We start from the raw sequence: 17,445 nt of genomic DNA, 5'->3' as shown, positions 1-17,445 counted from the left end.
CAGCCTGGCAGGGCCTCTGTGAGCAGTGTAGGCCACAGTGGGGATAGGTAGATGGGGGTAGGGGTAAACAGATAACATCGCAGGGTTCCTCGGCAAGGACAGAGTGGCTAAAAATTTTATGTGGGGCTTGCCCTGAGCCCCCTTTTGTATCACCTAACCCTGGTGAGTTGTACCAGTTTCTCCTCCTTCCTTCTAACTCCTGTGGCCCTGAACCCAGTTCGTAGGTCCCCGGACAGACCTAGGGAGGCTGGTGGGCTGAGATGAGCTCTGTGAGCATTTGAGGCTGGCCATGCCGCCTGGGTGAAGGCCCCAGCCTGGGGGTTAGTAGAGGGAACCTGGGGCCAGGCCATCCTTTGCTACTGGTTTGCTGAATGACCCCAAGGAAGTTTCCTAACCCAGATGAGTCTTGGTTTCCTCATTTAGTGGAGTCCCTGTTCTGCTGGTGTCATAGAGGTTATTCTGGAAAACATAATGTGCTGAACAAATGTTGGAGGATGTTAGGCAAGGCTGGCTTTCTCTTGGGCTGCTTCAAAAGAATAAATCAAACTCTTTCAGATTTGTGTTAGAGAGGCAGTGATAGCTCATTATGTAGTGATCTCTCATTATGGTTTTAATTTTCATCTCCCTGATAAGTAATGATTTTGAACACTTTCTCATATCCTCATTGGCCATTTGGTTATCTTCTTTTATGAAATGTCTGTCTGAGATGCTTTCCCATTTGAAATAAAATGAATTATTTTGTCTTTTTCTAGTTGATTTAGGAATTTTAAAATGTGTCTTTTAGAGATAACACCCTTGTTAGATACATGTGTTGAGAATATATTTTCCCAGTTTATAGTTTGCTTTTTCACTTTCTTAATAGTGTTTTTTTCAATAAACGGAAAATTTTAATTTTGATAAAGCCCAACTTATTGATCTTTTCTTTTCTAATTAGTGCTTCGCGAGACCTGTTAAGAAATCTTTGTTTTCCCCAAGATCATGAAAATATTCTCCCGTGGTTGCTTTAGAAGCTTTATTGTTCTACCTTTCATGTTTAGGTCTATGATTCATTTCAAATTAATTTTTATTTATAATGTGGAGTAGGATCTAAGATTTAATTTTTTCCATGTGGATGTCTAACTCAGTACCTTTATCAAAAGGACCATGATTTTCTCACTTTCTGGAAGTGATGCCTTTATTGTAAGTCAAGGGGTGATGTATGTGTGAGACTGTTTCTGGACTTTGTATTCTGTTTTGTTAGTCTTTTTTGTGTATCCTTGTTCCACTATCTGTGTTCCCATAGTTTATAATACAATTTGATATTTGGTAGTATAAATCTTTCAACTTTGTTCTGCTTCAAGATTATCTTGGTAATTGTGTGTTCTTTGCATTTCTATATACATTTTAGAATTAGCGTCCCAATTCCCACAAAACACCTGCAGAAATTTTGATTTTGATTTCTTTAAAGCTATAGATAAATTTTGGTAATTGACATCTTAAATAATACCATCTGCTCCAATCCATAAACATAGTATTCCTCTCTACTTATGTCTTTAATTAAAGATTGTCTTTAATTTTTCTCAGCAATGCTTTGAGTTTTCAGTGTAGACATCTTGTACATTTTTAAAGATTGTTCCTAGGTATATCTTATGCTAATATAAGTGTCATTTTTGTTTCTCTTTTCTAATTGTTTGTTGCTAATATAGAGAAAATAAAATTTTGTTATTGTATACAATTGATCTCGCTAAATTCAATTATTAATTTTAATAGTGTAGATTATTTTTGGATTTTCTATGTACACAATCATGTCATCTGCAAATAACGACAGTTTTACTTCTTTTCCAAATATTTCTTTTAATTTCTTATTTTATTGCATTGGCTAGGATCACCAGTACAATGTTAAATAGGTGTTGTGATAATGGATAACTTACTCCCACAACTGATTTCAGAGGGAAAGTTTCCAATATTTAATTCATTATTTCCTCATTCAGTATGACATTATTATTATTTTGAGGGTTGAAAAATAATCTGAGAGGGGGAGTTACTTGCTTATTTCATCAAGTCAGCAAGTAACACAGCTGAGTTGAGAGCCAGATCTTTCTCACTCCTCAGGTTGTATAACTTCCATTTTACTACAGGTAACAGGTGCTTAACCCAGGTTGCCCATTAGAATTCCTTGAGGAATTTTTAAAAATAATGAGGCCAAGGCTACCCCAGACCATTTAAATCAGAATCTCTGGTTATAGAGCCAGACATTAGTTTTTGTAAAAGTTTCCCATTTGATTCTTATCTGAGAACTAGACCGAGAAACACTCATCTAGAAGCACTTTTGGTACAATAGAATTTGTGCCATTTTAGGAGACAGAAAAACCTGAGTTCAGATCCCAGTTGTGTCTAGTAGTGCCTTGTTGAAATCTTGATGTATTACTATCAGCACATGTCTAGAAACCCTAACCCAAAAGGGAAATGAACTTGTTCTTAGTGACCCTTTGATGACTTCTCACAAACATCACTCTCTCCACCACCTTCAGAGTATCTCTTTGACAATTTGCTTAAGGGGAAATTATCTGCCTGATGGGAAAATTATCTTCTATTTATATTCTTAAGTAATTCCATCCTTGATTTCTCTCCATCTAAATAACTCATCTCTGCTTTCTCTGCCTATATATCTCTCTTCCTACCTTACAAATTTCCTGCCAAACTGCTTACACAACCCTTTTTTACTCATTGTTCTTTTCCCAAACACACTTTACTATTTGTATTTATCCACTTTGACATTTAGATTTTAATCAAAGATTTTTGTTTATAATGGCATAAGAGGTTGATTATGGTCTGGGATATGCTAGTTTGGGGTGGGAATTCTAACCTCCTCGAGGCCCGTTTTTGTTCCTGTAGCTTTCTATCGAGCTGGCAGGCCTACTACCCCTACTTAAAACAAATAGCTCATTTGAAAAAGGGAGCCTTTGACAACTGAATTTTTCACAGATTTTATCCTGAACCTTACTTCAATCCATTCTTCAGTCCACATTCAGATCCTGCTTCTTACCCACTGGCTCATTTATTCCACCTGCTGCTTTGCCCTATCCCTTAGCCCCACATTCGTCTGTGCTTCCTTGGACATGACCCTTGTCCCCTTTCCGACTGTGATTGAATTTTCCCTCTGACTTTTCCCTGGCCAGACTTGTCCTACTGAATCCAGGAGTAGGATTATCTGCTTTGTGGTTCCCACTTGTCTTGTTTGTCTATAGCCTTTAGCTGTCCAAGTGAGCAGAAAGGTGAAAGAGAAAATCTGGGAGCTTATGCTCTCTTTCCCTTGCAGCTGAGAAATCCCTGCAATTGCTTGCCTCTGTTGAATGGTTACAACTCAGCAACCATTTCCTTCATCTTTCCCTGAAAATCTAAACACACTGGAGGAAAACAACAACTAGGAAGTAGCAGACCACCACCAGTGGTGTATTGTGGGCTTTTGTATACTAGCCTGTGTCCTTTACATAGCTACATAAAAGCCACCACTGATGCTTTTCCAATAGTCAGTATGAGAACCTAAATCTGACACAACACTCACTGTATACTTCGGGTTCCTCGACTGTGGGTTTCATGCTCCTTCTCCCGCTCCCCATGCTCCCTGCATACCAGGGGGAGAATCTCAGCTCCCAACAGCTCCCTCTTTGTCCATACCCTGGGAATAGTGATTGCTGCCCAGGTGATGGTCAGGCCAGACCATGCTCATCGCCATTTGCATCCCCTCCCATGAAGAAAGCTGGCTTTGGGCCCAGGCCCATCCTATGTCATGTAAAAGCTAATTATCTGTAAGTGCTTCCAGCAGCAATTTCTTTAGGGATGTGAAAGTGCTTTGATTAGATTGTTTTTTTGGCATCATTAGCAACAAGATTAATGATGCCTGGGGATGGGAAGGGAGTGGTTTGGGGGATGGAGGCTTTCCTGAAATGGGACAAGAGTTTGAGGAAGCTGGCCACAGGTGGGGCTACCCTACAGCCACTGCAGGAGCTGAGTGGAGCACCTCCCACTGACCTGGCCTTCTCATCAGCTCCTTCCGGGCTTGCCCTTCCCGAAGCCTCAGTGAAGAAAGTACAGGCAAAGGAGTGGGAAGACAGGGATTGGAGTCTGAGCCCTGCTGTTAACCTGTTAACTTTCCGTTTGGCTGGGCAATCTCTTATGGGTGCAGGCTTTGGCTAGGCTCTGGGACCTAGAAAGGATTGGGTATAGGGGCTTCCCTGAGGAGCCCAGATCTAGAGGGGAGACGGGCATCTGAACTGACGAGGACAATCCAACATGACAGGTGTGGGAGTTGGGGGCATAGAGACCACCTCTGACTGGGGAGCTGTTCACAGAGGAGGTGACTTCTGACTGGATCTGAGAGGGGAGAGAGGTGGGGAAACAGGGAAGAGGACCATTTCGGCTTTCAGGGAATTGGGATTGATATCCAGGCAAATTTCTTTTGGGATGAAACATAAGAGATCCAGTAGCAGATTGGAAATAAGGGTGTGGGCCTTGGGAAAGAAGGTCAGGGCTGGAGAGCTAGGTTTGTGTCTCATCATGAGAGCTGTTGAGGTCATGGGGTATGGGTGTCTTCACCTGATATGGCACAGGGTGGGCTGTGGGCAAAATCTGGGTCTTTCAGCTCTGATGGCTACAGAGAAAGAGAGGCTAAGAGAGATGATGAGAAAGAGTCAGACAGGGAGGAGGTGAGCCCCAAATCTGTGGTATCGTGGAGTCCAAGGGGGGAGAGAGGACCAAGAGAGAGAGAATTGTCAGCAGGGGCAGGTGTTGCAGAGAGGCTAAGGATGAGAAGGACTGAGCAGCTAGGGTTTGCACCAGACAATTTCCAAATCCTTTTTTCAGGCATATGATTTTTCTCTCTCTGTCTGTGTCTCGAATTTTTGTCTTTCTCTGTCTTTGTCCATCTCCATTTCTCCATCTGTCATTTATGTCTGATTCGTCTCTGTATTAGTGCCTACTTCAGCAACTACCACAATGTTGATGCTCAGGAAATATTTGTTGAACTCTAAAGAGATGCAGGGCTATTACTACTTTTTCCTTTATTCCCTTCTGATGGATTTCAGTTGTTACTCTTATTGTTCCTGGTCAGGAATTAAAACAAGATTCACTCCCCTTTTAAAAGTCCTAATTGTGGGGTTGATGATAGAAAGCCCTGCAGCCAAGTGGGTGGAGTTGAGGCCCCAAGGCAAAGGGCAGAGGTTCTCTGTGGGGCCTGGGTCCAAAAGGACCCTGACGGGGAGGAGCCTGAGAAGGAAGCTCGGTCTGGAGGAAAGCGGGGGCAGGCAGAAGAGAGGCAGCTGGGAATCCACCCCACAGCCTCAGGGCACCCTATGGGGATCGGCTGGAATCATGATGCCACCGTGTGGCAGGCACTTTACGCGCATTATCTCGCTTAATGATCCCAATAGTTAGTTGAGCTCGGTATTTTTATCCCCATTTTATAGATAAAAGAGAAAAACAAAAGAAAACTGAGAGCTTAGAATTATTACCCAGATTTTACAGATAAAGGCTCAAAGGAGCTAACAAAATTGTCAAGCTAGGAGGAGATGGGGCCAGGTAGATCTGACTCCAAAGTCTGTGGTGTCTTCATGTTGTGATGCCATAGGAATTGGCTCCGGTGCTGGGAAGCACAGAGCCGGGTGGTGTGAGCCCTTCGGTGGCCTCCAGCTGTGATGGCTGTGCTGGCCAGGAGCTGCTGAGATGGGGATGGATCCCGAGATCAGCCTGCTGTGGAGGCAGCTTGCTGGCAGCAGGCTCAGTGGCATGTCAGCAGCATCGGAGCCAGAGTCCAGGGAAATTGGTCTAAAAGACAAACCACCAAATAGGAAAAGGGGCAAAATACACAAACAGGCAAGAAATCCAAATGGCAACAAAACAAAACTAAAACATCTGAAAAAACTCAAACTCATTAGTAAGTGGAGACATGCTAATTAAAATAAATATTTTTCACTCATCAAATTGGCAAAATTTAAAAAATCTGACAACACTGTGTTGCCAAAAATAGGGAGTTAAGTGAATTCATACATTGCTGGTTGGAGTATAACTCATTGCAGCCATTTTGCAGAACCATTTGGCAAGAATCAGTAAAGTTAAACATGTGGAGACCCTATGCCCTAGGAAGTCCACTCCTAAATTGCGACTCCTAGAAAAACTGGTATACATGAGCACATTTAGAAGAGTGTTTACAGTGAAAACATTTCTTAGAGCAAAAACTGTGAAACAAACACCGATCAATAGGAGAATGCACAAAAGAATTATGACAGAACTATGCAATGAAATACTATACAGCAGGGAAAATAAATGGACTGTATCCACATGCAGCAATGGAAAGGGTTCTCACAAACATAATGTTCAGTGGGAAAAATGCAAATTTCAGGAGAATATATATAGTATGCTACTACTTACATAAAGTTCATTTAGTTATGTAAAACTAAACATATTCACATGCAATAAAACTCTAGAAGAAAAAAAGTATATAATAAACTCAAAATTCAGGGCAATAACCCATCTATTAGGGAAAAGCAGAAGAAAAGAAAGGTGTGCAGGAGGCAGTATTGGTTTTATTTTATTTCTAATATTAGAATTTTTGGGTATTAGACATATACATATACAATAACATATGTTATTTTTGTACCTTTGCAATATATAAGTATGTATTTATATATACATTTATTCTCCTTTGAAGGGATGATATACTTCATAATTAATAAATTACCAAAAGAGATCTGAAGCGTATTAAAAAATGGGAAGGAAAGCAAGAGAATGGGTATGGCAGAGCCAGACCTGCATAGACCCTTGTCTCTGGGAAATGGAAGTGCAGAGAAGGAGAAAGGGTCCATATCAGGCTGGGGTCACTGACGGGAATTGTGGCATTTATGTTCCTGTGCTGTTTCCCCAATAGTGTCCTTTCCTGCACCTGCCTTGGTTCGTGGTGTCCCCACCATCTGCAATGCCGTCCTGCTGTGTGTCTAAAGGGTGTCCTCCAGGCTCAAGTTCAGGTTTTTCTCTCTTGCATTTATTCTGCATTTACTAGAAGCCTACGTGTGCCAGGCCTGCAGCAGCCAAGAGTGAACAAGTTGGAGTCCCCAGCCCTATAGAGCTGGCAGGGAGCAGGGGAGAGAGACCAAGCAGGGGGCAGAGAATCACATTATAATGCTGCTTCTCCAACCTGATGGCTTGAAAATCAGCTGTGTACCTTGTGAAAAAGCAGATTCCCAGGCTCCCCCAACAATTCCGATTGAGTGGGTCTTGGTGGGGCACAGGAATCTACTTTTAAGAAGCCCTCAGTGGATTTGATGCAGCTGGTCCACAGAGCCCACTAGGAGAAACAGGGGGCTTTGAGGTGATAATGTTATGATGAGAGCAGAAACACTTGGTGGGGGAGCAGACCACCTTCCCTGGGTGGGGTGTGGGTGTGTGCTCAGCCAGGGGCAGCTTCCAGGAGGCCTCCCCACAGGGCATCCTCTTGGAAGTCGTGCTGCTTCCTCTGAGCCACTGCATGGGCTCTTCCCCCACGTATGACCGTCATGTGGCTGAGCCGTCACCCACCGAGGGGAGACTCTCCTCTGCCCACTCCGGCATCACTCCCGCCCATAGCCCAAGGTCTGGCACAGCGTGTGCTCGGGGGAGTTCCGTTCAGTGGGCATGCAGAGCAGCATCCTGGGCTGGGGAGCAGGCCTGGCGCTGGGTCAGGCCTCGGGTGGTGCACGGCCCTTGGGGGTCACTGGCTCCTTGGCCTCTCTTGTGTGTTCAGACTGGCCCACTCCCCAGGTTGTATCAGGGGCTAGGGCAGGATACTGGTTTGGGTCTGACTAGTGTTCCCAGTTGGATTGGGGACCAAGGTAGCAACGTCTGCATCCAAAATGAGATTAGGGAGAATGGATCGATTGAGATGTTTCTCCACTAGGAACCCTTGGTCAGGGCAGGGAGGCCAGCCAGGCCGCTGAGGTTTCTTATGTTGGCAACAGGACTGCTTCCTGTTTCTAGGCCCAAGCAGGCCTCCTTCTCTTCTGTGGGCTGGGGTGAAGTGAGGTCCCTCTCCGAGGGCCCGTTAGTCAAACACCTGGCATGAATTCAGTCCTGTCTGGGGCTGCCTGGCTACAGTTTGTTCCCTTTTATGAAGCACATCCAGGTGAGTTTTATTGCGGATGGTCCCCCGGTGCCTGTTTCCACATTTGTCTCCTTTGAGTATGAGATTGCCAAAGGCTTTTGCAGCTAATGGACCTTAAGCTCCCAAGAGCCACTTAAGGGAGGTACACAGAACTAAGAGCTGATAATTAGTCAAAGGACATGCAGACCTCTGGAGACCCACTGGAGCTCAGTGGCAGGAAGTGAGAGTGCGGGGACAGGAATGGGAGCCGTGGGCCTGTGGCCGAGGCGGGGAGCATCAGCACCGGCCTCTCCTCACCTCACCTTTCCCTGGCTCTAGCCCCTGCCTCCCACTCCTCAGCAGGGCTGGGCTCCTTGGCACTTGGAGGTAGGGTCCTCAGGCAGGCCGATGTCCTGGGGCATTTGAGCAGCTACAGTATTGCTGCTGAGCTAACCTTGACAAGTTACTGCCCAAAACATCTGTCTGCCTCTCCTTTGCTCCAAATAAGTCTTACCCATTGACTCTTGAGGGAGGCTGAGGTCTGAACTCAGGTGTGAATTCTTGGGAAGCAGTACAATGAAATGTTCAAAACATCATGGGCTTTGACGCCAGACCATTTGGGTTCAAATTCTGAACCTACCACTTTTAAAGTTTGTAATCTGGAGCAGGTCAGTAACCTTTGTTAGGCTCAGTTTGTCCACCTATAAAATGGGGATAGTAACTATACTGACCTCACAGGGTTATTGTAAGAATTAGAGAGTGTTATAGCATATGCCCTGTGCTTCAAATGCTGCCTGGCACTTTATAAGCACTGTATGAAAGAATGAGCTATTATTCCAAGAGCAGGTTTAACTGGGGCAGAGCAGGGAAGCTGAAGTCTTTCTATGCCTTTCATGTCTGACCATGCCCAACTTTGCTCCTTTCTGGTTAGATATAGAGAACCAGGCCTAAAGGGAAATAGCTTTCTTTTTTATGGGAAGAATGGTTGAGGACAAGATAGGAAAGGGAAAATGTTGAGCTCATCATGATGATAAGTCCAAGGAAGAGAGAAAGGAACCAATAGTTCTTGGGTATTTTTTTCTGTCAGTGCCTGTTTTATCTCCTTTAATCTTCTAAAACCCTGTTGATGGTTGAGGAAACAGAGTCCTGGAGAGGCTAGGTGACTAATGCCAAATCCTATAACAAGTTAAGAGGTAGCAGAATCAGAGGCTGGGGATGTGAGATTGCTAAGTGATGGTTCTTTGCACTACACATTGTGATGGTAGATGACCAGGGCCTAGCCCCTGAGCCCTGGCTTGATGTCATCTGTCTAGATAGAAACTCCGTGGGCAGTCCCTGCTGTCAAGTGGAGCCAAAGGACAGGCCTTTGGGCACTGAACTTTGGGCCACTGTGGGCCTTATCACTGCATGCTGGGTCCTGGGCTGTACCAGGGAGCTAGGGCTGGGTTGTGTGTGTGTGTGAGTGTGTGTGTATGTGTGTATGTGTGTGTGTGTAGGGGGTGGGGGTGGGGGACGAGTCTCTGTCTCTTTACTACCATGAGCAGTGGTGCTCACCCAGGATGCACAGGGAGGCTCCCTCTCTCCGTCTGCAGGTGGATGGTGTTCTGTGCTTGACCGACATCTTGACTGATGACAGCCATTCAGAGGCCACACGGGCTGAAGCTGCAGCTGTGGTTGCCCAGGTCACTTCTCCACACCTGCCCTTCACCCAGCACCTCAGCAGCTTCCTGGAGAGCATGGAGGAGATTGTGACAGCCCTCCTCAGTGAGTCATCCTGGGCAGCAGGGGTCCACTGGGTGAAAGGGCCAGTCACAGTTGTCTCCAGGAGGGCCAGGAGGGCCTTTTCTGCTTCACCCCACCTCAATGCACCCCCAGAATCTCTTTCAGAGATGGTCGCACTAGCTGAAACCCCCCCATGAAAATATCACAGCTGGGCTTTGAAGAGTTCCATCGTCTAGTCTCCTACTAAAATGCATGCAGCCTTCCAAAAAGGTCCTTGAAATGTAGTCAGGTTGGGAGTACTTGGACTTTCAGACTGAAGTCCAGGGAGGAATAGGGCCTCAAGTTTTGAGGTTAGGGTCCTTGGCCAGCAAGACTCTGGTGGGGTTTGTTTCTGAAGTCTTAGTCTGTTATACCCAATGAATCTGGCAGCAGTGACTGGGAGCCAATGGTTTCGAAGGAAGCACCAGCTAATCCATATCTGCTGACCCAAATCCCATAATTGGTCTCACTCCGTGGGGCCTTAAAAACTTTGACTCTTTTGGGTTCTTCTGCGGGAGAACTAGAGCTGGATATCTAGAATATCTTCCTTCTCCAGCTTTCCTTTGCAAAACTGTAGAAACTAGGATTAGTCTGGATAACAACTCTCAGGGAACTTATTTTGTTTTTTTTTGTTTTTTTTACATTTTTTTTTATTGATTTTGTAATAATATTACATTAAAAATATATATGTGAGGTCCCATTCAACCCCACCGCCCCACCCCACCTCTCCCCCCCCCCCCCCAGCAACACTCGTTCCCATCATCATGACACATCCATTGCATTTGGTAAGTACATCTTTGGTCATCTCTGCACCTCATAGTCAATGGTCCACATCATGGCCCATACTCTCCTCCATTCCATCCAGTGGGCCCTGTGAGGATTTACAATGTCCGGTGATTGCCTCTGAAGCACCATCCAGGGCAGCTCCATGTCCCAAAGACGCCTCCACCTCTCATCTCTTCCTGCCTTTCCCCATACCCATCAGCCACCATGTCCACTTTTCCCAATCCAATGCCACCTCTTCTATGTGGACATTGGATTGGTTGTGTCCATTGCACCTCTATGTCAAGAGGAGGCTCAGATTCCACATGGATGTTGGATGCAATCCTCCCACTTTCAGTTGTAATCACTCTAGGCTCCACGGTGTGGTGGTTGTCCTTCTTCAACTCCATCTTAGCTGAGTGTGATAAGTCCAATAAATCATATTGTAGGTGCTGGAGTCTGTTGAGGCTCAGGACCTGGCTATCACATTGTCAGTCCAGAGATTCAAATCCGCTAAATATATCTTAAACCCCAACATTAACTGCACCTCCATCACCTTAGCATGAAAGTCTTATGAAGGAAGATCCCATCTGAGTTCAGATTCATCACACATAAACACCAGTTCCAAAAAGGGGCCATCTGACCTGGTAGTTAACCCCATCGGCCATGACCATAACTCCCATGGGTCTCTTTAGCCCTCGAAGGAACCGATATCTGGGGGTTGTATCTGCTTTATCTGTCTCTCTGACTCTGCTCAGTTGTGCATGAGGGCAATCCTTCTGCCAGCCTCCAGACTCTTTTTTAGAAACTCGTAGCCATATAAACTCATTTCTCTTTTCCATTTCCCCCTTACTTTAGGTCAAACAGCATTTTAAAGTCATGTTATTTTATGTAGACAGGGATATTCTGCTGATCCACATTGAACCTTCCGTATAAGGTCATTTTCCAGTTGCATCATCAGTTGGTAGTTGATAGTGGTCCCTCGGTGCCAGGGAGGCTCATCCCCGGGTGTCATGAGGGAACTTATTTTGCAAATCACCTCCCTTCTTTAAAAAAGCGCTGGAGATGATCTGTTTCTACTGCTATCCCTAACTCTGTCGATGTCTCTATATTCATAATTTATCGAGAGTAAATGAAAATATCTTTCAATAAGATATTTCCCTTTCATCAAGAAATTTAAAGTCAGCTCTTGGAGTGATCAAACGAAGGAATCTCTGGAACAGCATAAATTGAGGGGCAGCAGCATCAAGCACTAGATTGGGAGTCAGAATCTCACTTTGGATTCCCGCTTTGGATTCCAGGTTTTCATTCATCCATCAACAAATAGCTATTGACCAGCAACCCGGTGCAGGCACCGTGTGACATTCTGCTGCTCACCTTCCCTGTCACATTGTTAAGCTCACTTTACCATTTTCCTGTTATATAAAAGCAGTTTCTCTCAAAGGTGCTTCTAACTCTATAATTTTAAGATCTGCAGCTACTTTTCACATAGGAGGCATCAGTTAAATTGATTTTGTGGCTGATTCCAGTCACTGGGGCAGAGGAACCCAGAGGCCAAGCCGGGTGAAATCAATTTGCCGACATCCATGTTTATTGAAAATTGAGGAAACATGGATGCCAATTGTTGAACGTCATGACTGGAAGGAACTCAAGAGACTATAAAGTTCCATGCCCACTTGTATTAGACGGCCTGAAATTAAGATGCGATATTAATTCAATGTAATTTATGTGCTACCTTGAAATCTTAGAGCTTCACAGGGCCCCAAAGGCCTAACTGTGGTTTGCCCTACTTTTGCCAGAAATGCCCCCACCCAGCGGGAAAGGCTCTCCACCTGGCAGGTTCCCTTCTCAGCCAGACCAGCTGCTTTCCACCTGGTCTTCAACAGGCTCCAGCTCCCTGCCAGCCTGCGAAATTATTCAAGTCAGTAATATCTTTCAGTGGGGACCAAGCATTGTCACACCCTCTGGTCACTACAAAGCCTGCCTCCCACAGCTCCTGCTTGTTCACTCTGCCGGAGGACAACCCCTGTGTGGCCCTGCTTGGCTGGTGTTGTCCTTCCATGGGCTGTTAGTAAATCAACTAGTAAATTGCTGTCGGTCTTCTGTCCATGTTGGGTATCATGGGCCAGCCCTCTCATACTAGCTAGGGCTTCACTGATGGGATGAATAGGAGGGGATCAGAACACCGCTCTTCACAGGAGAAGAGGCCTAGGCCTAAAGTGGTTGAAGAACATTCTTAAGACCTTGCAACAGGCCTCCTCACATATGCCAGGAATCGCATCCTCAAATGCCTACAGGAGCCAGGCTGGAAACCTAAATGAGTTGACGAAGACCATATAAAAGAAGAAAATAAGGGATTTTGGGTCCTGTGCCAAACCAAAAGCATATGGCCAAAGGGTCACAGTCACTGATAAACTCGTTATTTGTTGCCATCTAAGAAAGGACAAGATTTTAAAGATAAGCCAAAAATCCTAATTTATCAGTGTTAACAAATAACAAAACTAATTGAAACATATATAGTACAAATGAACTTTCACTCTTGCCATATATCCATTTCTATATCTTTGCCTAAGTTGGATTTCTCCCTGGAGAGATGGAGTCTCCCTATTTATTTCATCCCAATGAACATGCATTGTGGAGTCCATTCTGAGAGTCAGCAGATGGGATCTATCATGTGGGCGGGAAGCCAGTGCTCTGTTCTTTGGTGGGAAATAGCCCTCCAATTTCTTGCCATTCTCTGGAAATATTTATAAATGAGTCACTGGAATTCTCAATTTAATTTTCCTAACATATCCTAGGTGACTCAGACTGTAGTTAAAATAAATGTGCACCCAAAATTAAAAGGCACTTAGGTTGTTGTATTAATAATTGCTATGTCAACAGCAACAGAGTTTTCTGCCTGAAAATAAGGGTGGGTGTTTGGATCTAGAAGAAACTTAACAGCAAAGCAGGACAATGAGTCCTGAGGTATCACCTATAGGCTCTGGGGAGGTGGCCTGGAAGGGATTGGCTGACTCCATTGTAACCCAGACATCAGAGGATTGGGTTGTCAGAGGATTGGGTTGTCATTGGATGAGAAGAATTCTTAATTCCTTGGCAAATCTACTGTCTCTGCCCTGGATGGCTAGATCAAGATTTGACGTTGTTTAGTGGTCATCCATTGACCATGGGGAGTGGGGATGCCCAGAAGCCAGCATTGCCCTCCAGGGAGGACTAAAACCTAGGTCTGAGGAAACATCACTGGGAATGAGTCAAAGAGGGCAAGAACCAAGAGGCAGCCTGAAGTACAGACAGAATGACAACTTTGTTTTTAAATTTTTTTATTCATTTTTTAAAAATATTACATTAAAAAAATATGAGGTCCCATTCAACCCCACCGCCCCCACCCCACCACTCCCCCCACAGCAACTCTCTCCCCCATCATCATGACACATCCATTGCATTTGGTAAGTATATCTCTGGGCATCTCTGCACCTCATGGTCAATGGTCCACATCATAGCCCATACTCTCCCACGTTCCATCCAGTGGGCCCTGGGAGAGTCTACAATGTCCAGTAATTGTCCCTGAAGCACCACCCAGGACAACTCCAAGTCCCGAAAATGCCTCCGGGAATGACAACTTTGGAATAGAGTAGACATGGATTTGATTTTAGTCCTACCTATTACAAGACCTTGGGCAAGTCAGTTTTCAAATCCTCTGTTCCTTCATCTATAAAATTGTGATAAAAATTGGTTTGTTGTGAATGACCTAGTGAGTTAAAAATGTACACAGCAGTGCTTGTCACAGAGTAAACACTCAATAAATGATAGTTGTTGCTACTAGTGGCTTCTGTGAGTCTCAGCTTCCACATGTGTAAATGGAGACAATCATTTTTTTACTCTGAGGGTGCTCAGAATTTAATGGCACACTGCAAAGCACATGCAGGTGTTCTGCTAGTATTACTTTTTTGTCCCTTTCTAGGTAGGGACCAGTAACTGCATTCACTACCAGAGGCCAAGATCTGGGCAGTTCACTCAGTGTCAGAACCTAGAAATACAGACTGGCTGGAGGCAAGGACCAGTATAGAATGTAGTTCGGCTCTGTGTCCTGGGGCTGTTTTTATGAAGTGTGGCTTCTTTTTCTGTTGTCTCTTATAGGTGTTATCCAGAGGCTGAAAGTAGGAGAGAACCTAGGCTTGTTGGGCCATAAAATTCCAGCTGAGGGTCAGAGGTCAGATGAATAGTTCATTAGGATGGGGAAGCAGCACCATGGACAGAGCCCTTTGAGCAGCACTGGACAGCAGGAGTCCATGCCAGGCCCTGTAGAATCCAGATGGGAAAGTGGTAGGTGGTGGAGGGTTAGGGTTGGGGGTAGGGGATCTCTCCACCTTGAAGACCCTCAGTGCAGTTGCAGATGTTAAGTGGAGCAATCTGATGAGTTGGACTATGGCCACTGGGAACAGAAAGAAAGAGCTTGACAGTCAGGAGCCTGTTGTAGAGCTTTCCTACAGTCAGACAACTCTTATGCTGGGGCAAAAAGAAAGTCCTGAAACTGCTGATGGGAGCTGGAAAAGTCAAGTCTCTCTGTTTTAACTTCAGCCTCTTTCTTAAGGCAAATTTAGCATCAGTGTGTGTACCTCACTGAATGGACTAGGGATTTTTTCTTGTCTCAGCGTTTATGTACATGCTATTCCCTTGGCCTGGAACATGCTCTTCCCCCAGATATTCTCATGACTGGTTCCTTTTCCTACCAAAGTGTCAGTGGGAAAGTAGCATTCCCAGGGAGACCTTCTTTACACTTCCTAGTGGGCCTCTGATTATTCTTTATCTTAGCATTTTTTTTTCTTTCTTTGTCATATCAGAATTTGCAAATTTTTATATTAAGTTTTCCTAAGTTTCTTTTTATTGCCCACTACTGGGAAATAAGCCCCAGAAGGGCAAGGACCTGATCTGTTTTGTTCACAATGCCATTCCATGACACCAGTACAGTGCCTGGCATGTAGAGTTCACTCAGTAAGTATTTGTTGGGTGAAGGAATGAATAGCTATCAAATCCCAGCTCTGTCACTTATGCAGACAGAAAAAAATTCCTTTCTAATTCTTGCTAGAGATTATAACATGTACCCAAATTATCTCCCAGAGCTATTGTGGGAATCAAATGAGTTATCTGGTATGAAAGCACTTCACAGCTGTGAAGCTAATTTTTCCCTCTCCCCCATCCAGAATTGTGCCAAGAGGCCTCGTCTGGGGAAGTCTTCCTGCTGGCCTCTGCGGCTCTTGCCAACATCACCTTCTTTGACACCATGGCCTGTGAGATGCTCCTGCAGCTGAATGCCATCCGCATCCTCCTGGAAGCCTGTAGTGACAAGCAGAGAGTGGACACACCTTATACCCGGGACCAGGTGGGAAGCTCAGGAGAGCCAGGCACAGATCCTTTAACTGTGGAGAGAGGTTGGGAGGACAGGACTTGGGTCTTTGGGATGGGGGAGACGGCATGGCCTGGCAGCCCTTGGTCAATCCTTCTAATCCCTTTATCTGGCACTACAAGCTTTGCATTTGGTAGGAAGGTAAAGGAATATGTTCACAACATCCCTCACTGCCCTTGCAGCATTTAATAAGCCTCTCCTCCTCCTGCCTTTCCATCCTATTTACAGTAGGGTCTTCCTCTATCTCCATTCAGACTGGTTCATCCTAGGAGGCAGAGAGGCACAGAGAGGCAAAGAGGAAGTTCCCTGAACCTCCTCTAGAAGGTCTGTTCCCCCGTCATGTTTGTGTCCACCTGACAATGCACTCTGCAGTGAGTCGTGAGTTGTTTCCTTTCTCTGCCTCCATAAAAACAGGGGCTTGGAGCAGAGCCTGGATTCTGAGCTTTCACCCCTACCTCCCTACATCAGTCACAATTGTTTTGCATATTTGAGTGTCATGTAAGATTTTGTTTGAGGAAAAAGAGTTTCAATGCTAAAGGGTGTGAAAACATTGAATGAGAGCATCTCAAAGGACCTTCAAGCTCCGATGTTCTGGAATTCTATTTTGTCCCACCTCTGCCACACTCAGTCTCCCATTTCTCCACCAAGGAGTGGGGTATGGATCAGGTGGGTTTTAGGTCTCTATAAATTACTAGGTCTGAGCTATAAGTTAGACGATCCTCCTAGCCCCCAACCTGGTTTACATCTGTCTGCATTTTAGCACCCTGACCTGTTTCTTCCAGTCTCATCACTTAACTGTAGCTGTCAGTGTCTCAAGTTTCATCTCCTATGTCAGCAACTCAAGGAAAACCTTCCCTTATGGTTTCAGCACTCTGGAATAACCTCCTTTTCTTAGAGTCCCTACCTTGCAATTCACTATTGCCTTATTTAATGATATTTATTCTTTTCTAATTATTTATATGAATGTTTTTATTTTCCTCCAATGGCATGGTCCATGTTCTATAAACTTCCCCAGTGTTTCCTAAAGCCTGTAGCCCAGAGCTGGTGCCCTCAGCGAAGTACCCTAAGTGCTTGTTAGCAGCATAAAAGAGAAGAAACGAGATGGTGCTTTATCAGTTGTTTTTTATCCTCAGAATCACTTGTGGAAAGGCAGCTGAAGAAACCCCTGCTGAAGGAGAATTCTCTAGTATATAAGCATTTGCACGTAAGAGTTCTAATAACACTTCGGAAGTTGGTAATATTTGAGGCTCATGGAGAATGTCTCCAAAATCTTATGGTTGGCAAGTAGTATAGCCAGCTTTCAAATCCTGGCCTGACTTAGACCTTGATATTTCACTCTTATCTGCTGCCATCTTTGAAAATGAAGTGAAGAAAGCAGTGCAGCTATGGGGTCAGGGAGAGTAGGCATTGGTCTTACCTTGGCCATTTG

At 44.9% G+C, this 17,445-nt stretch overlaps 1 protein-coding gene across 1 annotated transcript in view; it reads left to right on the top strand.

Annotated features, from left to right (window-relative positions):
• The window catches only part of INSC (INSC spindle orientation adaptor protein), a 143,623-nt gene that overhangs the window by 104,638 nt on the left and 21,540 nt on the right, over positions 1-17,445 (top strand). The window contains exons 8-9 of the mRNA XM_023582819.3: positions 9,682-9,853; positions 15,814-15,992. Coding sequence (XP_023438587.1) covers positions 9,682-9,853; positions 15,814-15,992 — 351 coding nt within the window. The remainder of the gene's footprint in view (positions 1-9,681; positions 9,854-15,813; positions 15,993-17,445) is intronic.

Source organism: Dasypus novemcinctus, chromosome 10 (assembly GCF_030445035.2).
Source record: "Dasypus novemcinctus isolate mDasNov1 chromosome 10, mDasNov1.1.hap2, whole genome shotgun sequence".
NCBI classification, from domain to species: domain Eukaryota; kingdom Metazoa; phylum Chordata; class Mammalia; order Cingulata; family Dasypodidae; genus Dasypus; species Dasypus novemcinctus.
This window is presented reverse-complemented; position numbering and strand designations above follow the sequence as displayed.